This window comes from Podarcis filfolensis (assembly GCF_964270895.1).
Source record: "Podarcis filfolensis genome assembly, chromosome: 16".
Classification (NCBI taxonomy): domain Eukaryota; kingdom Metazoa; phylum Chordata; class Lepidosauria; order Squamata; family Lacertidae; genus Podarcis; species Podarcis filfolensis.
Window position 1 is genome coordinate 34,268,116 of NC_139620.1, and position 24,417 is coordinate 34,292,532.

Consider the following 24,417-nt stretch of genomic DNA (forward strand, 5'->3'; position numbering starts at 1 on the left):
TGGCCATGGATAATTGTGAGTTGTAATCCAACAACCTCTGGGGTAACACAAGTTCCTCATCCCTTGATTTAAGCCCACCTTTTCTGCAATGATGTATAAAGTGGAGAGGCAGAAGGGTCACATGGCAGAGGGGAGCTAAACCCTAAACAGTTTAGGGACATGTCATCAGAACGGAGCACACCTTCTTCAATGTGAACCTCCAAAGATGGGGTGCCCCTGAGAAGCAATCCAAAAATATTGTGGGAGAGTTCATACAGAAGACAAGGGGAAGGTCTTTCCATATGCTGTGGTCCTAAACCAGGCATCCCCAACCTGCAACCCTCCAGATGTTTTGGCCTACAACTCCCATGATCCCTAGCTAACAGGACCAGTGGTCAGGGATGATGGGAATTGTAGTCCTAAACATCTGGAGGGCTGCAGGTTGAGGGTGCCTGTCCTAAACTGTTTAGGATTCAGCTCCCTTCACTCATGCTCCCTTTCCATCACCCCATTCTATACATGACTGGGAGGGGAAAGATGGGGAGCCTGTGGCCCTCCAAATGTTGCTGGAATGGAACTGGCACAATCCTTGGCTATTGGCCAAAATATGCTGGCTGGGGCTGATTTGTAATGGTGTCCAACAATGTTTGGAGGGCAACATTGGCCACCCCTGGTCTGGCGCTACGTCCAAATTCTCCCAACAACAGGCAAACGTTTGTGACTCAGCCCCAAATATAAAAAACGTTTTGCAAGAAAAGTAGCCGAACAGACTAGCCTTTAAGGCAGATAAAGTAAATAATGGTGTTCATACCTTGCTTGTGTAAACGGATTAGATATGAATAGTTTTTATTAATGTTTTTGCTGTCTGGAACAAAGAATCCATTCCTCTTACGTTATGGAATAAAACTGAGAAAGACGCAGCATCTCATCCCACCAACAGTCTTTTCCCTCCCTCCATATCTCAGTATCTTATGTAAATACCTTGTCAACAGTTTGAATTGGAGAAAATTGGTGGCTGATGAAGCACTCATTACATATATATATATATTTAAACTTCTCCAAATACTGTAACCATAATACCAAGAAAGAATTATGCTCTAATTGTGTAGATGTGAGCACAAACAGCACTCTTGTGTATATACCGGTGTTTGAGTGAGAAGAAATAAACATTTAGATTTGGGAGCTGTATGTCGAACCAATTGCTATCTTTCTAAGCGACGCTTTGTGTGGCTGCTGCTATTCCTGCGGTATAATTACACATGAATTCAGGATTGTTGGCTCAGCTCACTAGGCGCCGGCAGCCAAGGCTGTAGTTTACTCCTATCAAAAACAGTATCGCTAATAAAACCAGTCCTGGTTTCACATATGTTGCAGGCTTTGTCAAGAAAAACCATTTAGTAAATGTATGAGGCCAGGTTCTCGGCGGGACTGAAATACACTGAAAGGCATATTATGTACACACGAAGCCGTCATTCACTAAGGAACCCCCGGGGGCACAATGGGTCAGTGTGTCAACAAGAAGGTTTGGGGTTCAAGCCCACCCAGAGGTGGCTGTGGACAGGATGCCTCGACAATTCTATGACTATGAAATCATTGGTCCATGGAATCCAGGGCTGTCCACTCTGACTTGCATTAGCCCTGTGGCCCAAGATCTTTTTAGTTGGGAAAGATTGCACATGGGACATCATGCAAGCAAACGTTCTGCTCTACTTCTGAAGTGTGGTTCCATGCAACACCTGAAGCTGTTTTGAGTCAATCCGTGGGTAGATTTAGCAAAGCACTGTCTGTCCCAGCTGCCAAAAGCTCTCCAAGGTTCCAAGCAGATGTTTTCCCAATCTTGTCACATGAACCTAGTGCCCTTCAGTTGCTTTGAATTTCAATGAGCCCCAACAACTATGACCAACACTCAAGATGATGGGAAATGTAATCCAAAATATCTGGAGGGCAGCAAGTCGGAGAAGGCTGATTTAATTGGAGCTAGCCAGAAGACTGAACCTGGGAACATCTGTGTGCAAGCATGTATTTTCCGACTGACCTATAACCTGTCTCCTCTCTATGCTGCTAAGTTCATAGGAATGGTCAGCCAGGGAATGGTGAATCTGTCAAATCCAATTTCTCTCTGCTTATTATTTTTCTACACTTACGTACAGTTCTCCACATCTATTTGCATTAAGGAAAAAAAACTCCTCATGAAAATTCAGCAGCATTTTAGTGTGAATTTCTCCTAATATACAGAGTTTTGCAAAGCAAAACTACTACATTGCATTTTTGCATGCTATTTTCACGGATACATGCATTTTTATGCATACTTTACCCTAGCCAGTTTACTGGTGTTGCTGACTTGCATCTAATAAATAACAAAGTGTCTACTCAGAAGAAAGTCGCAGTGAGTTCAGTGGGCCTTACTCCCAGGTAAGGGTTTGTGGGGCTATGGTGTTTTATCTAGGCAGCCAGGGCTCCTCTGGATGACAAGATCTTTTTGCACCAGGTCAGTGAGGACCTTTTGCTTTTTAAAATTCTCCCGTATATACAGAACTCCCTGTGCACCTTTTGTACTATATCTGTAGGTTTTCCCCTCTGTGTCAAATAACTGGGGTCAAATAAGTGTTGTTTATTTTTTATAATACATGGAAGATGGATCTCCCTCAGGAGGTTCTGGTCTCTCCTTCCTTAGATGTTTCTAAGCAGAGGTTGGATGTGTTAGTATTGTAATGTCTCATTCTCACATTGCATAATGTTGCGGGTTACCTTTAATTACTTAATTGATGTATGAGTATGGGATGTTTTAAATCTCTCCTCTCTCTCTCTCTCTCTGCTTTCTCTCTGCTCCTCTGCCGAAGAAGAAGATGGATGTGAGAGTCATCTTGTTGTTTTGTTATTTGCTTTATAAATGAAACCTTTGATGTTACTATCCCAACCACAGTTGCTTCTGCTGCATTCTGCTGTAAAGGACTGAGTTTACTATCTCCAAACAGGTTTTTTATGCTCACAGGATGACCATCTGTCATGCCTTTCCTACATTGCCTATGCCTGTTCTAGTGCAACCCCCTGCAAACTCGGCCCTCCAGATGTTTTGGGACTACAACTCCCATCATCCCTGACCACTGCTCCTGTTAGGTAGGGATGATGGGAGTTGTATTCCCAAAACATCTGGAGGGCCGAGTTTGCCCATGCCTGCACTAGAAAGATGACTCTTGGGGTATGTTCCAGCTCCATGAATCTATAGTTTTCTGCTTCAACAATATTTCATTATGTTCCTATCATTTTATGTAGTTGTATTTTGCATAAATTATAAAAATTATAAATGAAACATGTTGTATTTACAAACAAAATATTTAAATAACTACCTTTCTACCGGTAGGATCACGGGGAGCGTGGCCATTGGCAGGAGTTTTCTTAGGGGTGCAAGCTTTTGTTAGGGGGGCAGAACCTCAGATAATATTTGTACTGATTTTTGCTTATTTGGGGGGGATCTGCCCCCCTTGGCTACACCCAAGGGGGGCACATAAAGGAAACAAGGTCGGAAGGGGGGCACGGTTGGAAAAAGGTTGGGAAACACTGATCCAGGCTATGCCCTCCAATGCAGGAATCACAGCTGAATAATCCCTGACAGATGGACACCCAACCTCTGTTTAAGGGAAAGAGTCTGTCACCTTCCGCTGTCGAACAGCTATTACCGTACACACATGCCCACACGCAGCCACACACATTCATAGTGCCTGCATTTTTGGAAGAAAGCGATATGTCTTTTAGCAGAAGGCTCCCATTTTACCCGGCCAGCTGCCATGGTAGTAAATTTCCATATGATATATATGTATATGGCAGAATTAAGGACATTCTACTGAAATCTCAGGCATCTGCTTAATGCGTCGTATTAGTAGCATCTGAATAGATTGGAAGCAATTAAGCACTCAGGGCTGGCGTAGCAATGCTTTATGGCCCTCGCATATATTTTGCGCTGCTCATTTAGTTGCCTGCTTTCTAAAGGTTCCTGTAAGTTCCACCACTTTTATTTGCTTGTTTCTTAGGGCCAAATTACCGTACTTTTCTGTGTATTGGACACCCCCATGTATATTTGGGGGGAGTCATAATTAAGAAGATGGGGGGAGATGGCTCAGAGTTGTTGAGCTTTTTGGGGGGGTTGCAAAGGGTTGTTAAGCTTTTTTTTAGGGAACATTGCCGGAAAACGCCTCTCCTCCATCTCCTCACCGGAAAAAGCTGCCAATCGCCCGCCCAATTGCCGCAGCATCAGCCAATCAACACCAGCCCTTGACGCAGCAACCAATAACATGCCCAATAGCTGCTGACAGCTGCAGCAGCAACCAATCAAACATCCACCCTATGCACTACCGATGTATAAGATGACTCCCACTTTTTAGCATAATTTCTAAAGAAAAAAAATCTAGTCTTATACATGGAAAAGTACGGTATACATGACACAATTCATACAAGTAGCAACTGAATGAATGGGCTTTACAAAACAGGCACAAAGACTCTGATGGGGAGCGGGGCCACATCTTTCATCTTATGCCTCCAACACGGCCCCTGATCCAAATCACCCCATGCCTCCTACTTGGTTTGGGAGGGAAAATTCCAGAGAGGTCTTTGCAACTTTCTCTCCCAAAACAAATAGCAGACATAAAACAAAAAAATTTTTTTCCTGCCAGTAGCACCTTAAAGACCAACTAAGTTAGTTCTTGGTATGAGCTTTCGTGTGCATGCACACTTCTTCAGATATCTGAAGAAGTGTGCATGCACACGAAAGCTCATACCAAGAACTAACTTAGTTGGTCTTTAAGGTGCTACTGGCAGGAAAAAAATTTTTTGTTTTGACTATGGCAGACCAACACGGCTACCTATCTGTAGCAGACATAAAAGGCTCTCAGTCCGGATCAGGACCACGGTGAGTGCAAGGGCCTAAAGCCCTGCCCCCGTCCCAAATACAAGAGTCTTCATCTAAGCCTCCTCCTGCTATACATTTTTTAATATACATAAACATAATTCCTGAGTAGCCCTTAACTAGATTCTCACACAAATCTCGAGGACAAATTTTATTTGGTTCACATTAAAAAGCAAACCTCCCTAATTCTCGAAACAATGCGAGAACTGAAATGCAGCCCTCCTTGGGAAAATCACACTTCCCTGAATCTTGTAAAACAGCGAACAGACTGCAGTAAAGCAGGCCTAAAGGTAAAGAGACCCCTGACCATTAGGTCCAGCCGTGACCAACTCTGGGGTTGTGGCGCTTATCTCGCTTTATTGGCCGAGGGAGCTGGCGCACGGAAACACTGTTTACCTTCCCGCCGGAGTGGTACCTATTTATCTACTTGCACTTTGACATACTTTTGAACTGCTAGGTTGGCAGGAGCGGGGACCGAGCAACAGGAGCTCACCCCGTTGTGGGGATTCAAACTGCCTACCTTCTGATTGGCAAGTCTTTGGCTCTGTGGTTTAACCCAAAGCGCCACCCGCATCCCCAAAGCATGCCTAAAAATGCATATATTGGTGAAAATAAAATACAAAAAAAAAATGCATTAAATTTTGGGGAAATTGTTTTGCAAAAAAAATGTCTATATTGGGCAAAACTGCCTACAAATAGGTGTATATTATGATAAATCAGTCTAAAGCGCCAATGAATTTTTGAAGAAATGTGGAGATGCGGAGAGCTTGAACCTAAGAGTGGGAGAAAGAAGGAATTCAGAGAGAAACCGATTCACCCAGCCTGCGGTTGTTGAGACAAAACAGCTTTATTTAGAGCATTTGCACCTCATTCCTTAGCCATAAAGGCTCCTGGAGTGGCCAGCATACAATCAATTCAAACAAGACAGTCTCTCCCTGCAGACTTACAATCTATTAAACACACACACACACACACACACACACACGGAAAAGGATAGGGAGAGAAGGGGGCGGGAATCAAACAGAGGCACCCATTCTTAAACAGTTGTTCTTATAAGGACCAGCTTGCATAGTTCAGGGGCAGGAGATGATTGATGGAGCTGGGCTTTTGACAAAGCTAATAGAAGAGCCACATGTTTTCTCTGTCTCCCACTTAGGCAACCTGATGGAATGGCTACTCCCAGGTGATGGTTGAGGGGAGAGGAGCCCTGATGGGGCTGGTCTGTCACTGCAGAGCTGATGGAGTGAAAATACTGTTATCAATTTAATTGCTTTCCCACCCAGCAGGGACCCTTGGCAAGATGCATAAGATTGACTTACTTACCGTATTTTTCGCCCTATAAGACACACTTTTCCCCCTCCAAAAATGAAGGGGAAATGTGTGTGCGTCCTATGGGGCGAATGCAGGCTCCTTGGCTTCAGCGATAGCAACGCGAAGCCTCTGAAGCCTGCGCTCCGGAGACTTCGCATTGCTTCCGCTGAAACCAGGAGAGTCTGCTCTTTGAGGCTGGCGGTGGGGGAAAGAGCGCGGCTCCTGCGGGCTTTTCCCCAAGGAGGGAGAAGGGACTGACTGGTGGAGTCAGTCCCTTCTCGCTCCTGTGGGCTTTTGCGGGAGATGGGGGAATTCCCCCACCTCTCTCAGAAGCCTGCAGGAGCCGCGCAGCCTTTAAAGAGTGTGCTGCTCTTGGGGGCTTTTCCCCAAGGAGGGAGAAGGGACTGACTGGCCGTTTCAGTCCCTTCTCCCTCCTGGTCGAAAAGCCCGCAGGAGTCGCGCGCGGCTCCTGTAGGCTTTTGCGGGAGGTGGGGGAATTCCGCCACCTCCCGCAAAAGCAGGGAGAAGGTCTTGGAGTAACGCACAGGCATGGAAGTCTGCATGGAATCTTTTTGGCAGCTTAGGAAAAATCAAAGGGTGGTATCCAACCAACATGCCTCACTAGTACAAGACTTTCGGCTTGCCCAATGGAACTTCCTCCCTTCTCAAGCCGTACCTCCTAAATCTGTTTTAGGGGTGTTCCCCAACCCTCTGGAAAAGATCTGGAAACAGCACAGGGGTTGTGCAGGGGGTGAGAGGAGGGGAAATTCTGCTGCACAAGGGCGAATCTTTACACTGATGCACTAGCTGGAAACCGCCCAAGTGCTAATAGGAAGCCCTGTGGGAAGGAATGCAGTTAATGATTGAGATGGATTTCCCTTCAGTGGTTCGTCATTTTCATCTCTCATCACTCTCAGCTGTGTTGTTCTGACATCTCGCCAAAACTTTTGCCCGCTATATAGGGCAACTGTCCGTCTCAAGAATTTATGAGTTCTCCGACAGGTATAGGGCAAATAAATTCCATGGCATTCACACTGGGATCATGGCTCCTCATTGGTTTGGTGCAGCCATGGATCAGAACGTGCCAAGCTTTCCCACTCCATGCAGGCCCATCTAGCTCAATTGACAAAAATGCTAGACGGGTGAAAACACAACACCATCTGCTTAACGATTTCCTATGTGACCTCGCGAGACGCCCCAAAGCCACAATAACTCGCAATGGCAAGTGTCACTGTTAATGATGCCGGGGTGGGAGTTAACTATTATTAATTCAACTCCTGCTACCAGAGAGTCCATTAAAAAGTCAAGGCTGGGCAAATCGTTTCAAAGAAGAGACCTGGAAATTAAGTGGAAACAGAAATGAGTCTACATTCCCAGGAGTTTGTTCCATTGATTTTAGTTAGCCTAGTTGTTCTCCAACGTCTGCAGAGGAGGCGGACCAAGGTGATAAAGGGCCTGGAAACCAAGCCTTATGGGGAATGGTTGAGGGAGTTGGGAATGTTCAGCCTGGAGAAGAGAAGACTGAGAGGTGGTATGATAGGTAAATGTAAAGGGACCCCTGGCCATTAGGTCCAGTCATGGCCGACTCTGGGGTTGCGGTGCTCATCTCGCTTTATGGTCGAGGGAACTTCTGGGTCATGTGGTCATGTGGCCAGCATGACTAAGCCGCTTCTGGCGAACCAGAGCAGCGCACGGAAATGCCGTTTACCTTCCTGCCTGGAGCGGTACCTATTTATCTACTTGCACTTTGACATGCTTTCGAACTGCTAGGTTGGCAGGAGCAGGGACTGAGCAATGGGAGCCCACCCCGTTGCGGGGATTCAAACCACCGACCTTCTGATCGGCAAGTCCTAGGCTCTGTGGTTTAACCCACAGCGCCACCCGCATCCCAGGTAGTATGATAGCTGTCTTCAAATATCTGAAGGGCTGTCACATGGGAGACAAAGCAAGCTTATTTTCTGCTGCTCCAAAGGGTAGGATCTGAACCGATGGATTCAAATTACAAGAAAGGAGATTCCGTCTAAACATTAGGAAGAACTTTCTGGTGGTAAGAGCGGTTTGACAGTGGAATGAGTGCCTCAGAAAAATTTGGGTGGCCAGCAGCCAGGAATCCTTTAGCAATGGTCCCTGCATAGCAGGGGGTTGGACTACATGATCCTTGGAATCCCTTCCAACTCCACAATTTTATGATTCTATAAGAACATAATAGCAGCCTGCTGGATTAGGCCAATGGCCCATCTAGTCCCAGCATCCTGTTCTCACAGTAACCAGCCAGATGTCTGTGAGAAACCAGCAAGCAGGATCTGAGCTCAAGAGCCCTCTCCCCTCCTGTGGTTTCCAGGAACTGAGTTTCAGAAGAAGATTGTTATCGGAGAGCATAGCCATCATGACTAGTAGCCATTGATGGCCATCTCCTCCACGAATTTTCCTAATCATTATTCAAAGCAATCTAAGTAGTCATCACTACTGTCTGCTGTTGGAGCAAGTTCCAAAGTTTAGCTACGGTATGTGCTGCATGAAAATGTACTTTCTTTTATCTGTCCTAAACTTTCCAACATTCAGCAATTCATTCATCCTGAAGGTATAAGCAATTTCAGGGGCGAGGAAATGTTGGCCCTCCAGGTGTATTTGGATTCCAACTGCCTTCAGCCCCTGCTAGCATGGTCCAATGGTCAGAAATTATGTGAGTTGTAGTCCAGTAGCATCTGGAGAGAGAAAGGAGGATCTCCATTCCTTAGCTCAGGGCAGTCCAACCTCTCAGACCAAGTTGGCTGCAAGAGTACTTCAGCCTGGAATTCCACACACTGCTTGTCATTCAGGGTGTGTGTGATGAGCCCAAAATTTGGCACATACACACACCCCACCCCAGCCCTCATGCTGCCTTCCGAAATCTGGATAAGCAAGGTGCCTGGCTTTGGGAAGAAGGTGCAAGGCTCTGGCAGAGTCCTAGATCCCTCCTACCTACTTCCCAACGCTGAGAAAGTACCAGCTAGGTTGCGGGAAGGAGGCAGAAAAACTCTAGAACACTGTCAGAGCCTTCATGTCTCCCTCCCAAATTGCAGCACCATGCTTACTTGGCTTACAAGGGCTGGGGTGCTGAGCTTTACCCCATGTGCTAAATTTCTAGAAGGCAAATGAAGGCATATATTTCACATTAATGCTCTCCTCCTAAACACGTTTCCTCTTATATGTTTTGTGTTTCAATAAGGAGGAGGAGGGATAACTCTGCAAAATATTTCCTCTAACACCACTAAAGAAATAGAGAATTGTGGCAAATTGCAGATGTTCCAATTCTGGAATTAATGTTAAAAATTCTCCCAAGTTAAGCTGAAAGTGAGGAACGCAGGATGGGTGTGTCTGTGGGGGTTAAATGGGGAATATCCGCTCACACCGACCCTCCACTCAGGATATTGCAACACTGTCAGTGACCTGATCCTCCTGGAAAAGCATCCAGTTCAGCCCCATGAATCGTTTGCTTTCACAGGGTCCAGATACATTCAATAAAACATCAGGGCTCACAGGCTTAATTTACAACTCTCAGTCTAGCAGAGTCAGTGTTTGCGCTGCCTTTGCTTGCTTTGCAATCAATAACATTTTGGGGCATTAGCCTTAAGGAATGTTGCTAATTGCCTCAAATTCTCTGCAGAGAAGGTTAAGCAAGATGGAGAAAGTACAGACTCAATTAAATGACATCAGAATATTGGATTTTTTTTAAAAAAAAATAATTCACTCCATTATTCATCGGCAGTTACGCCACTTTAGAAGCTTCTGCAAATATACAAAATAAAAGGAAGAGCAAGAGGCCATGCAGGAGCCAAGTGAAAGACAAGTTATTGAGATGAGAAGATAGAAGTCCAGAAGACCCGCTGGTCTGTGAGCCAAATTAGGACTGGCAGGAGTCCTAATTCAGTCTGCAAATCTGCTTTCCCTAAAATGCACACCCTGCAGTCAAAGATGCAGCTGCAAAGGAACTATCAGGAGTCTTAAAGCACGCTCCCAATTATTCCTTGACAGGCAAGGATTGCTGTCAGAGCTGATCAACCGATGGGCACTGACAGCAAGCTCTGCTGAGACAAAGAACTCTGCAGCTGATCCCTGCCCAAAGTTGGGTTTGCCGGAAGTGCACGTAGTGTTTGGATTTGGATTTGATATCCTGCTTTATCACTACCCAAAGGAGTCTCAAAGCAGCTCACAATCTCCTTTCCCTTCCTCCCCCACAACAAACACTCTGTGTGGTGAGTGAGGCTGAGAGACTTCAGAGAAGTGTGACCAGCCCAAGGTCACCCAGCAGCTGCATGTGGAAGAGCCAGGAATCGAACCCAGTTCACCAGATTACGAGTCCACCGCTCTTAACCACTACACCACACTCCTACGTAGTATAGGGCTTGCTGTAAGCTGATATTGTGGCTTGTCTCAGGTGCTGCACAAGTGTTAAAATTGATTGGGGGGAGGAGCTCACCAGATCACACCAGACTTCAAAATGACACCAGGTGATTTACAGGCGAGCAGCAGGGGAGTGGAAGGAGCTGTGGGAGATCAGGAGGAGGTGAAGGAGCTCTAGGGTTGGCTGGGTACAAGGCGTTATGGGGAGTAGCAGGAGCTGGGGGTGAGCTGTAAAGGGTAAGGAATAGACAAAAGGGCGAGGGGTTAGGTGGGGTTGGTGCGCAATGAGAACAGGGGCAGCACTGAGAATTGCATGCTACATTTCTGCTTTCTTATTTGAAAATCAACAAGCCCCTTGGAAGTTACGGAAAACCGAGGTGTAAATTCTCGATCAATATGTTTATCCTTCCATTTGCCGGTAAGCCCCACAGCCATCTCCTCTTATCACAGGAGGTACAGCAGCCTGATCAATAATAAAACATCAGCAGAGGGGATTGCTGCACAGAGCCACGCGGAGGAGCGAGCTCCCTCTTAATCCCTGGCAAAAAAAAGAAGAAAATAAAACACCCATCCTTTGCAACCTCCTTGAGCAATTCAAGTGATTAAGCAGCAGATCCCTGTAATTTAATGCACGGGTATAATTAAAGCGCTGTAATACATTCACGTATCAGTAACTCAGTCATGAACCTGCAACTCCCATCTAGAAAGATTAAATTCATTACAGCCGACAGATGCACCCTGAGCAGCCATCTGAACCTAACAGACCTGCTTTAACTACCCTCCTTTGATCAAGTGTTAAAAGGCTGTGGGAGCATCAAAGTACACTTCCAGAACTGGGAAGCAGAGTTTGAATCTCTTCCCATTGTTAAAAAGAAGAAGAAGAAAGAAGCTGTTTAAAAACGTAACAGGGGAGGATGATGTGTGCATAACAGCTGCTTAGTCAGGAGAGCCAGTGTGGTGCAGTGGTTAAGATCGATAGACTTGTAATCTGGTGAACTGTGTTCGCTTCCCCGCTCCTCCACATGCAGCTGCTGGGTGACCTTGGGCTAGTCACACTTCTTTGAAGTCTCTCAGCCCCACTTACCTCACAGAGTGTTTGTTGTGGGGGAGGAAGGGAAAGGAGAATGTTAGCCGCTTTGAGACTCCTTCAGGTAGTGATAAAGCGGGATATCAAATCCAAACTCCTCCTCAGTCTAGGCCCCAGAATGTAGCTGGGGAAAAGGGATTATGCAATGGGCTACCTGTTCTTGAATTGTGAATCAGTTAAGATCAAATGTGCTCTTGAAAGCAACATATTTCTCTGATTCTGGAAATACGGATTTAGCTGTTTGATTTGGAGATATCGCATTGATTTAGGAGTATAGTGGTCTGAATTAGGGATGGGGAGAATTTTTCTTCTGCATTTTAATGAGGAGCTACCCAATCTGCACTTCTCAAATCAAAATGCGAATTGAAACTCAGCTATGATTCAACATTTGAACTTCTTCTGCAACGCCACTCCCCGGCCCAGTAATGTGTACCAGGTGTGTATATTTTAGGGGGAAGGGTACATGAAAAGGCATAAATAGGTGAAAAGAGCTTACAGAATGCATTACACTGGGGAAATTTGCTTGCAAAAACATGTGTCAAAACTGCATATTAAAATGTGTTGGGGGGTTGTACCAAAATGCTAACAGATTTTCACAATGATGATGATGATGATGATGATGATGATGATTATTTTAATGCAAATTGCTTCAGGAATGTAGAGAACTGAATTTAAGATTGTAAGAGAGAGAGAGAGAATCAACATTGACAAATTCATCCATCCTTTGTCTGAATGTTCTACTGTTCCCCTTTTGTGATAGCCACTGTTTTATATCAATCTTTGGGGTATGACTGGCTAAAATAGGGTGAGGTGAAGCTTGTATGGTTTATTTACTCCTCTCTCATAATTTAAATTCTAGGGAGTCCCCAGAGGATTGGGCCAAAGCAGTATGGTACAGCCTGGAAAGTGACTCGCAGTGCCTAATGGTGCCTTATTTTGAAGAGCAAAAAAGAGGACGCTATGACGTCCATTCAAGCAAATAAATGTGATTTCTCTTTAATTTTACCCCTGAAAAAGAGGACATGTCCTGGAAAAAGAGGACACATGGTGCTGCAGGCTGATGTCATCCTCACTGGGTTCTCCTGGCCACTTTCCATCCAGCACATGCAGCATCCAGCCACCATCCAAGTGGCAATCAAGGAGTGCATTCTGACCCCATGACATGCACCACTATTTGCAGGTAGACACTATTCCTGTGTTGTTATGACCATGAGTCTCTCTCTCTCTCTCTCCATATATATATATATATATATATATATATATATATATATATATATATATATTTCACTCTCTTTTTTATAATATATTTATTAAAAGTTTAGGAATTTATATAAAACAAAATAAACAGAACAATAACAACAAAAACAATAACAATACATACACTCCAAATATGGAAAAGAAACACACATACAAAACAGGTATAATTTCCATCCCTTATATTCATAAAACTTACTTTCCCGACCTCCTCATACCTCCCCTTTCTGTATTCCATTCTCTAATTAAGTCAATTCAACAAATCCTTTCCCTAATTTCTATGTACTTTTTAACCTTTCTTTTCTTAATCACATAATCATTACAGCTTTTAACTCCTTAATTTCTGAATCAACATCGTTCTAGCCTTCAATAATTTTGCAATGTTTCTTAAGATAGTCCTTAAATTTCTTCCAATCTTCTTCCACCGTCTCTTTTCCCTGGTCTCGGATTCTGCCGGTCATTTCTGCCAGTCCCATATAGTCTATCACTTTCATCTGCCATTCTTCCAAGGTGGGTAGATCTTGTGTCTTCCAATACTTTGCGATGAGTATTCTTGCTGCTGTTGTAGCATACATTAAAAAGTTCTGTCCTTCTTTGGCACCAATTGGCCGACTATGCCCAGGAGAAAGGCCTCTGGTTTCTTCAGGAAGGTATATTTAAATACCTTTTTCATTTCATTATAAATCATTTCCCAGAAAGCCTTGATCCTTGGGCATGTCCACCAAAGGTGAAAGAATGTACCTTCAATCTCTTTACATTTCCAACACTTATTATCAGGCAAGTGGTAAATTTTTGCGAGCTTGACTGGAGTCATGTGCCACCTATAAATCATTTTCATAATATTTTCTTTCAAGGCATTACATGCCGTAAATTTCATACCGGTGGTCCACAACCGTTCCCAGTCCTCAAACATAATGTTATGACCAATATCTTGTGCCCACTTGATCATAGCTGATTTAACTATTTCATCCTGTGTATTCCATTCCAACAGCAAGTTATACATTTTTGACAAATTCTTAGTATTGGATTCTAATATATATATTAGCACTCTCTACGGCTTGAAGCCAAACTGCACCTCATGACACAGGCCTTGTTGGGTTGGAAGCCTTGTTGAAGCCACTCCAGATTCCCACAGATCTTTTTAAAAAAAAAAACAACCCAGTGCTGCGCTGAACCTTCACAGCACCTTTTTTTGACCATTTTGTGATACGTGGAGGCAAGTCTTTCTCAAAGGGTAAGGTGGGCTGCGTTTTCCTTACTTAAGTTAATGAGGTGACATGGGGTCTTTTCAGACCAAACATGCCTTAAAGGTAAAGGTAAAGGGTCCCCTGACCATTAAGTCCAGTCACGGACGACTCTGGGGTTGCGGCGCTCATCTTGCTTTACTGGCTGAGGGAGCCGGTGTTTGACCGCAGACAGTTTTTCTGGGTCATGTAGCCAGCATGACTAAGCCGCTTCTGGCAAAACCAGAGCAGCGCACGGAAAAACCGTTTACCTCCCACTGGAGCAGTACCTATTTATCTACTTGCATTCTGATGTGCTTTCAAACTGCTAGGTTGGCAGGAGCAGGGACCGAGCAACGGGAGCTCACCCTGATGCGGGGATTCAAACTGCCGACCTTCTGATTGGCAAGTCCTAGGCTCTGTGGTTTAGACCACAGCACCACCACTGTCCCAAAACACACCATAGTAGCCCAGAACTAGCTCATAGCAGTGTTTTCCAAAGGTGCCAAGTTCAACTTCACTTCCTTGAATGGTCATGTGATGTCTGCAGGCTCAACTACATCTGCCAGCTACCATCTCTCTGTTTCATAGACTCCTAAAGCTGGAAGGGATCTTGAAGGGATCACCTGGTCCAACCTTCCCTGTTCATTGCAGAGTCTGTAATGCATGATACATCCTTGACAAACAGCTATCCACTCCACCACGCAAGGAAGGACTTATAGCAACGTCAAAGCGTTTTCAAGGGTTATGTTGTTGTTCACATCAACAGGATTTAGCCATAGACTTCAAACTGCCTTCCTCCCCTGCCCCCCCATCAACATCCCTAATATGCATGAATGATAAAAAGAAAAATGGGGTGCACTTACTACAATTACAAACAGAGCTGGGGCCACAAAAGCCCAGATTGTGCCATTCTTCAGCGAAAGCCAGCAGCTGCAGAGAGAAAGCAGAAGGCTTACAAGATTGCTCAGAACTACATATTCATTTTTTAAAAATAAATGTTTATTAAAATTTTCCATCTTAATAAAAAAAATCAAAAAAAGAAAAAGAAAAAAATTAAAAAACACATAAAGTTTACAATCCGTATTTTCAATGACATATTTCCCTGACTTCCCCACACCTCCCCTTCTTATATTCCAATTCAAATTGTTAGTTCAACAAGTTCTTATCCCCAATTTTTAACCTTTTTATATTTAGTTCATTTTAAAGAAAAAACCAATTTTAACTTATAAACATCCATATTTATACATCAGTACTCATTCTTAAAACCTTTTTCTAAAGTCGACCCAAATTCCCTTCCACGAATTCCCCAATTTTCTTACTAATAACAAAACAAAATGGGAAAAAAAAACAGATTATAGTTATACACCCTTTGGATTCCCAAACCCCACCACCCCCTTTCCCGGTTTCGATCCCCAACAGATGTCCATCAGTCTTAATCTACTATCAGCCTGGACACCTCACATCCGAGGCTCTTAATTCTCTCTCAATTCCTCTCTGCCGGTTTTTTTGATAGTCTTTAGTATTAAACACCAGATCTCGGAGAAGCTCTGTCCCCATAAAGTCCATGTTTCTTCCAGCCAGACCTCCATACTTAAAAGTGGAGCCCAAATCTTGTTTCTTACTCCTTTTAAGTCCAGTTGTCCCAAAAGCTCCAACTTCCACCTTGATCAAATTTGTAATCCATAGGTCTTCAGATCTCCACATAAGGAGATCTCTCCATTCTTCAATCTCCAATTCAAACCAGATTTTCATCATCCAGTACTTATTTTCCTTTGTAACCATCATGTCCGGCCTCTGGCTCGATTTCTTATTTTCCTTTGTAACCATCATGTCAGGCCTCTGGCTCTCCTTTGTCATCTGCAAAATTACAGCTCCTCCTTCCTTTTCTTCAGAAACAACATATGTCTCCTTCTCCACACTCTCAAAACTCTCAAGTTTCTCTTTTTGTCCAGCTGCATGGGCTTCCTGAGTCAAATCCTTATCAAAGTCAATGATATTATTTACTGTTAAGTTCAAAGTTGCAACATTTGTAGCCAAAACATCCATTTGGCCTTGTAACTTTCCCAAGAGAACAAAAGCTCTGTCCAGCCCAGCTTGAATTTTCCCTCCTCCAGCCATTCTTGTAATGTCCCAAATCCCCCTCTAGAGGGATTTTGGTAACTTAGTATTCTTTCCAGTTCAAATCCAAAAGTCAAGTTAGTTTGTATCAGTTCTTCCTTGTTTTCAACAAAATATAACCAGATTGCAACAAATATTTCCAGCAGAGACAGCAGAAACAAAGTTCTCTTTTTCCTTCTTGACAGCTAATTTTGACAGCTGTCAAACTCTTCTATATCTCCTCAACAGGCTCTCTCACAGATCACTCCCGGGTCCGGTGGGGTGGCACTTCAGCTCTCAAAATTAGCTCTTGTCCTCCGATAAGGTTATTTATGCTTATACTGCCAAATCGTGAAATTAATATCTTTTACCCAATAAAGAAAAAGAAATTCTCTCGACCTTAGTTAACTAGTCCTTGCTTTAAATTATTTACAAGACGGGGAGGCGGACTTCCTGTTTGCACCTTCCCCGATCGTGCCAAATTCAACAAAAAAAATTTCCTTTACAAGTCCAATTTCCGTACTACTCACGGGTTGTTACTTTTAGAGTCCAATTGTTCACAAGAAGAAGTCAGCGCTCTCCGACCATGGCATGCGGCTTCACTCCGCAGGAGGAGCAGTCGACTCTCACCACCGCGCCGCTTACCCCGTCCCCCGTTCCGAAGCCTTTAAAAAGGCTCCTTCGCAGGTCGGGGGCGCAAATGGTGCCCACGAGTCACCAGGTTCACAGGCTTCAGCGCCTGTGATTTCTGAGGGTCCCCGCGTCGCCACAGCGGCCAGACCCAGCTCCTGCGAAGCCGATTCCCTCCGGAGCTCGGAGGGAATCCGCCATTAGCCGATCGCGCTAACCCGGAAGTCCCCAGAACTACATATTCAAAACACCAAGAGCTGCGTCCAATGTTCTCCCTCCCCTAGTACAAGGGCTATTGTGCTAGCAGATGGGTGAGTTTTAATGTTGCACAACAGAGGAATCCAACACAACAGCAGAAACTGGCAACACAGCTAGCAGAAGCTCAGGCAACAGATTGCACAGGCTATTGCGCAACAAAGCTACCAGCAACCTGCTTATGCAGCAACATACCGCTGGTACAAAACATTTCACCAGGGGACAAGTATACTGCAAAGTGACTTTTGACTTAGTGCTACACTGGATGCAACTCCAGGTTCTTAATGTTCAGGGCCAGCCCCATCTTGAGCCATACTAGAATAGAATCATAGAATCATAGAGTTGGAAGAGACCACAAGGGCCATCGAGTCCAACCCCCTGCCAAGCAGGAAACACCATCAGAGCACTCCTGACATATGGTTGTCAAGCCTCTGCTTAAAGACCTCCAAAGAAGGAGACTCCACCACACTCCTTGGCAGCAAATTCCACTGTCGAACAGCTCTTACTGTCAGGAAGTTCTTCCTAATGTTTAGGTGGAATCTTCTTTCTTGTAGTTTGGATCCATTGCTCCGTGTCCGCTTCTCTGGAGCAGCAGAAAACAACCTTTCTCCCTCCTCTATGTGACATCCTTTTATATATTTGAACATGGCTATCATATCACCCCTTAACCTCCTCTTCTCCAGGCTAAACATGCCCAGCTCCCTTAGCCGTTCCTCATAAGGCATCGTTTCCAGGCCTTTGACCATTTTGGTTGCCCTCCTCTGGACACGTTCCAGTTTGTCAGTGTCCTTCTTGAACTGTGGTGCCCAGAACTGGACACAGTACTCCAGGTGAGGTCTGACCAGAGCAGAATACAGTGGCACTATTACTTCCTGAGCCACTTGAGTCTGGTGGTAGAACCTGGGTGACAGAATGTACCCCCTGCCTCCAGGGACCTGTTAAGCCAGGCACAGGCAAACTCTGTCCCTCCAGATGTTTGGGACTACAATTCCCATCACCCCTAGCTAACAGGACCAGTGGTCAGGGATGATGGGAACTGTAGTCCCAAACATCTGGAGGGCCGGGGTTTGCCTATGCCTGTGTTAAGCCATGGGAACAGGGTTACTAGGGGGTAGACCTATTGATTTCCCCTTCCTGCACAGCAGTTTGGGGTGGGCTTTCACTCAGACAGATACATCACAGGTGGGAAGCAGCAACTGCCTCTATTGACATGTCTCCAGGTGGTGGTGCTGGGGCAAATATACAGAAACACATGCAATTTGTCATTTGTTTGGCAGCTGAACTGGATAACATGTCATTCATCAAAGAACAACTTGCTGTGAGCATTACTTTTTCAAAGAGTAAACGGAGGGGGTGGGGAGTAATCCAGATTCTCTCTTCCAGCTGTCAGCAAAGAAGAGGAGGCAGTATGTGACTTATTTATAATTCTTTCAGATGTAAATAGAGACAGGGAGGAGAAATTCTGTTCAATTCACATTTTAATGCAAATGTATCTAATTCACATTTGTGAACCAAAACACAACTATTCCCCCACCCCCACCAAAACATTGCTCTTTTGCTCTTTTCCATATGCTGCAATGCAGTTGTCCAATCAAAAAGAAGTCTTCAGAAAAGTGTGGAAAAAAATGCATACATTGGTGAAAATAAAATACCCAAATGCATTATGTTAGGGAAATTTGTTTGCATAATGTGTCTATTAAGCAAAGTTGCTAAGCAATCTCCCTTTTAAAAATGCATTATTGTATGCTGTTTTCACTAATATAGTCGTTTTTATGCATAATTTATCCTAGTATGTGCATTGTTTACACATTACTTGGCTGGAGAACTGGGCTACAAAATTCAGAGAAGTGTAAGTGTAGAAAAATGATTGTGTTTCAGCTTGCTCATTGTTCTGGAAAGTACAAATTAGGTAGGTTCATCTGTAAATGTGAACTGAAATAAATTTCTCCTCCAGTGAGTCTGAGACCCTTCTTATTCCCTTCTCTCTTTTTGTCTTTGTCCTTCAAGTGGAGAGAGAGAAAGGGGCTTCTCTCTTTTTTCATGGGATGGAGCAAGTGTCTAGAAATAAGCTTTTCTCCAACTTAAATGCCAAATGTGGGAGCTAGCCAATGAATCAGATCAGAATGTGATTGAGATAAGATGAAGTGCTTCTTCACACAGTGCATAATCCCTTTGTGAAATCTGCTGCCACAAGTTGTGGACGGCCATCCTGACTCGGCCCCAGACACACTGATTAGATGTTTGGAAGCTGTGGCTGGATGGTTATGTGGGAGCCAGTTGAAGATAAATCCTTCGAAGACAGAGGTCCTTTGGCTGGGTTGGGATGATATGGGATTGGGGGGACCAACTCCCATCTCCTGCAGGGGAACAATTAGTGCCAGCGCCGTCCGTTAAGAGTTTGGGTGTAATCTTCGACACCTCCCTTTCTATGGAGGCGCAGGTTGCAGCTATAACAAAGGCGGCATTTTTTTATCTCCGCCAAGCTAAGCAGTTGGCTCCTTATCTCTCTCGCCCTGACCTAGCCACTGTGATCCACGTGACGGTCACCTCCAGGCTTGATTATTGTAACTCACTCTACATGGGGCTGCCCTTGAGACTGATCCAGAAACTCCAGTGTGTGCAGAATGCCGCAGCAAGACTCCTTACAGGGTCCTCGCCACAGGATCACATTCACCCGGTGCTATGCCAGCTGCACTGGCTCCCGGTGGAGTACAGGATCAGGTTTAAGGTGCTGGTTTTTACCTTTAAAGCCCTATACGGCCTAGGACCCTCATACCTACGGGACCACCTCTCCTGATATGTCCCACAGAGGACCTTACAGTCTTCAAATAAAAACATCTTGGAGATCCCAGGCCACAGGGAGGTTAGACTGGCCTCGACCAGAGTCAGGACTTTTTCGGCCATGGCCCCGATCTGGTGGAACGCTCTGTCACAAGACACTAGGGCCCTGCGGGACTTTACATCTTTCTGCAGAACCTGCAAGACAGAGCTGTTCCGCCAGACCTTTGGCCGAGGCACAGTCTGACCCCCTTTCTCCTTCTGTAATCCTTATAGAACTCTAACCCAATGGTTGCCATTAATTTGATTCTGAATTGATTTTAGAATGTATTTTAATTAATTGACTGTGTGATTTTAGGTACACTGTGCTATTTTTACCTGTTGTTAGCCGCTCTGAGCCCGGCATTGGCCGGGGAGGGCGGAATACAAATAAATTATTGTTATTATTATTATTATTATGGTGTTGGCATTACAAAGACATTAGATAGATTTGGGAAGGAAGGCCTGTCAGTGGCAAGCAGACATGATATGGCTCTATACTACCTCTAGGATCAGAGGCAGCAAGGGCTGTTCACCTTCATGTCCTACTTACAGTGTCCTGTAGGCACCTCTAGTTGACCACTGTCACAAAGAGGGCGCTACTTGATAGGTCTTTGGTCTGGTACAGCAGGGCTCCTCCCCAACCAATTGTTTGAACTTGGTTTGCATCAATCCTCCCATCAGTTACATTTCAAAATGGAATGGATATGCTTGACTATGGACATTTCAAGGGTAGAATCAGGAACCCTCAAATCTGTGTATTACTGCTCCATGGGGTGAGCTTCTGCAGGGATATAGTTGGACTGCTTCCTGGACAGGAAAGGATACGTGGACTCCTCCGTTCAGGAAGGAGCTTACTGTTCAGGCTGAGAAATTGCCTGGGCAATGGTGGTGCGAAACAGCTGTGACAGTGTTCTGTCTGAGTATATTTCAGGCAGGTTGTCCAATGCCTACCCACAGTTGGACCCAAACAGTTCTTCTATGTTTCAGAACTTACTTGTCTTCTCCATAGCTTTCCACAGCTGACGTTACTGAGATGACGCAGAGCAGCAGTGGACAGCCTGCATATTCAAAATGAGAAGAAGGAGAAGAAATTTGTTAAACCAATTTATTCATGTATGCAACTACAGCAGCAAGAATGTTACTTGCCCCAAAGTGGAAAGAAACAGAAGTCTCAGTAAAGGAAGAGCAGATACAAAAATTGTTGGACTATGCAGAAATGGCGAAACTTATCAGAAGAATAAGAAATCAAGGTAACAAACTTTTTATAAAAGAATGGAAATGGTTTATTAATATTTACAGATAAATTGTAAACAGATAAAAACATTAGCAGGATTATTGTAATAACCTGCAGTCTTAGAAGGGTATGTATTTACAGCAGATAATGAAATGAGTAAGTCAAATGAATTTAGATATGCAGAAGATACTAAAAAATAGATTTAAAGAACCGCAGGAAGAGGGGGAAGGAAGTCAAATTTTGAAATGTGAAATTTATTGTAAACCTAATGAAATGTATAAATTTGAAAAGCATAAATAAAAAACTAAAAGAAAAGAATGGAATTTGTTAGACCATTCTTTCTTCTTACTGAAGAAAACAACAACAGAATAGACTTGCTTCCTCTAATTCCTTTCTGTCACAAGTAGGCTTACGTGTCCCATGTCAGTACAAAGTCTATCAAATCTATCTACCATCTGTCTGTCTGTCTGTCTGTCTGTCTATCTATTTTACCCTGCCTTTTTCCCTGACAGGGACTCAAGACAGCTCACAGATAAAAAGAACAGCTAAAACATAGAGGGGAATCGTTAAAAACAATTAAACACTGATAGAATCTAAACTATATATTTATGCATAAAAATCTATTCAGACCACTCAACTAATTACGATACAAATAGCACTGCACCAGTCTTTTCATAAAAGGACAAGATCCACAGGTGGCTGGTGCCCCTTGGGACTGGTGCGGTGGAAAGCAGGGCGCCCCACCTGCAGATGGGGCCACAGACAGGCAGACAATTGATTCTGTCTTTCTCCCCGTCTTCCGAGTTCTGCAATCACAGCACTGGAACTAAGGAGGAGGAAGCCAATGGGAAGTTACCACCAAATGAAATGGTTGAAGGTCAGAAAACAGGCAGATGAGGACTGGTTGAGGGCAGACTGAGGTTGGTGGAGCAGTGCCCCATTTGCCCTATTCAGTGGGCCCCTTCTGAAATTCATTTTATTTTGTTATTATATTCTAATCCCACTTTTTCTCCAAGGAGTCAAGGTGGCATACACCCTTCTCCCCCCTCTCCATTTTATCTTCACAAGAAGCTTGTGGAGTAGGTTGGGCTGAGGGACAGTGACTGGCCCAAGGTCACCCAGTGAGCTTCATGACTGAATGGTCTCAAAGGTTCTACTCCAACACTCTAACCACAAGTGCTGGGGAAGGTTAGTGGCTAAGGCTGAAATCTTATACACATTTACATGGGAGTAAGTCTCATTGAAAGGGATGTGGGTGGTGCTGTGGACTTATTGTGACCCTAGGGCTTGCCGATCGGAAGGTCAGCAGGTCGAATCCCCACAACGGGGTGAGCTCCCCTTGTTTGGTCCCATCTCCTGCCAACCTAGCAGTTCAAAAGCACATCAAAGTGCAAGTAGATAAATAGGTACCAGACCGGTGGGAAGGTAAACAGCATTTCCGTGCGCTGCTCTGGTTCGCCAGAAGTGGCTTAGTCATGCTGGCCACATGACCCAGAAGCTGTACGCCGGCTCCCTCGGCCAATAAAGCGAGATGAGCGCTGCAACCCCAGAGTCGTCCGTGACTGGATCTAATGGTCAGGGGTCCCTTTACCTTTAAGTCTCATTGAACTGAATGGGATTCATGTCTGCATAAAAGAAGATCCTCAGTAAAGTGTGGAGAATTCAGTTACAGAGATATAAGAGTACACAATCTGAAACTCTGAAACTCACAGGGATTTTTGGAAGCAAAGGAAGTCTAGAACTCAACATAAAAGTAGAGATGGAAGGAGTGGACACACACTGCTAGTCTTATATTTGGGTTTAGTTTTTTGTTTTGTTTTTCTGCAGGGGAGATTAAGAGCTTTTTTTGCAATTATGAATATATATATATATATATATATATATATATATATATATATATATTCCATCCAAGTACCAAGCATAAAATCTGCAATGATACCTCTGGAATCCAAATGTAGCACCTGATATCCTGCCCTTCTGACTGTTCATTTTTCTTCTATTCATTGTTAGTGGATAATGCTAATAGATAAAATGACACACATATTTTACCAGGGTTTGAATAATTCGGAACTGCATTATTGTATAAATAAGTAAGAGAGAGAGAGAGAGAGAGAGAGAGAGAGAGAGAGAGAGAGAGAGAGAGAGAAATCATTAACATTTCTTTTTAAATAATCAGAATGCAAATTTTAAAACTAGCTGCAACAATTTTGAGGCAGTATAATAATGTTACAAAAATGCTTTGGGAAAGTGAATGTTAAGGGAGCTTGAATGAATTATAGCATTTTGAATATAATCTTCTTATATTTCCTAATATGATTTCTATGTATTCATTCTTGAAGGAACGTTTCCTCTCCAAAAGGGCTTATACCCCAAATACAACTAGATCTTCTAAACAATAAACAAAAAAAGCCTTTCAGTACTTCTGACAGCAATAGTCTTCTGCAAGAATCCTCTATTTCCGCAAGCCTGTTTACCAGCAATGAAAAGAGGTCCCTACTTTCATTATTTGGGGTGGGGGAGCTTTGACTTAGATCCTCAACCTCGGCCCTCCCGATGTTTTTGGCCTACAACTCCCATGATCCCTAGCTAGCAGGACCAGTGGTCAGGGATGATGGGAATTGTAGTCTCAAAACATCTGGATGGCCGAGGTTGAGGAAGCCTGACTTAGATGAAGTGACTTCAATGGCAGCTGCACTTCCCAGTTCCTCAACAGCCCAATGTGCAACCACAGGTGGAGGAAGAGGAGTGCGGGAGGGAGTGCACCGCCCCCGGCAACGCGATCCCGGTGGGGTGCCATTGTGGCTGCCCCCCTGCCCGCGCTGGGTGCCACGCCCCCAGGACACGTGCCATGCCCCTGTGGGTGGAGCACCATGCCCCCAGGATGCATGCCACCCCCACCCCCACCTGCTCTCTGCCACTGCATGCAACACATATTTCCTCCGCTCACCCATGCAGAGGGAGGGCAATGTGATGCAAGAAGCACTGCCTTCACTTTTAATTGACTTCATTTGCCTTCATTGCTACCGGCAGGAAAAATCTGACTGGCCGTTTGGCACTGTGACATCATGTTCACAGCTTTCTGGCCAATTGGTTGAGACCACATTATGGAGGAAGAAGCAGCTCTGGGGGAAGAAAAATATATATTCCTGAAGTGGCTGCATAGAGAAACAATGCTGTGTTCCTGGCCCCTTGGCTCCATTAGGCAACCACAGATGCAAGAGGAGGAGGAGGAGGAGGAGGT

General features: G+C 44.4%; 1 protein-coding gene across 2 annotated transcripts in view; it reads right to left on the reverse strand.

Moving 5' to 3' along the window:
- The window catches only part of ADGRD1 (adhesion G protein-coupled receptor D1), a 284,026-nt gene that overhangs the window by 47,928 nt on the left and 211,681 nt on the right, over window positions 1-24,417 (reverse strand). For both annotated transcript variants that reach the window (XM_083589948.1, XM_083589949.1), the window contains 2 exons: window positions 20,937-21,000; window positions 15,004-15,070 (listed from right to left, as the gene is read on the reverse strand). In XM_083589948.1, the coding sequence (XP_083446074.1) occupies window positions 15,004-15,070; window positions 20,937-21,000 (131 nt within the window). The remainder of the gene's footprint in view (window positions 1-15,003; window positions 15,071-20,936; window positions 21,001-24,417) is intronic.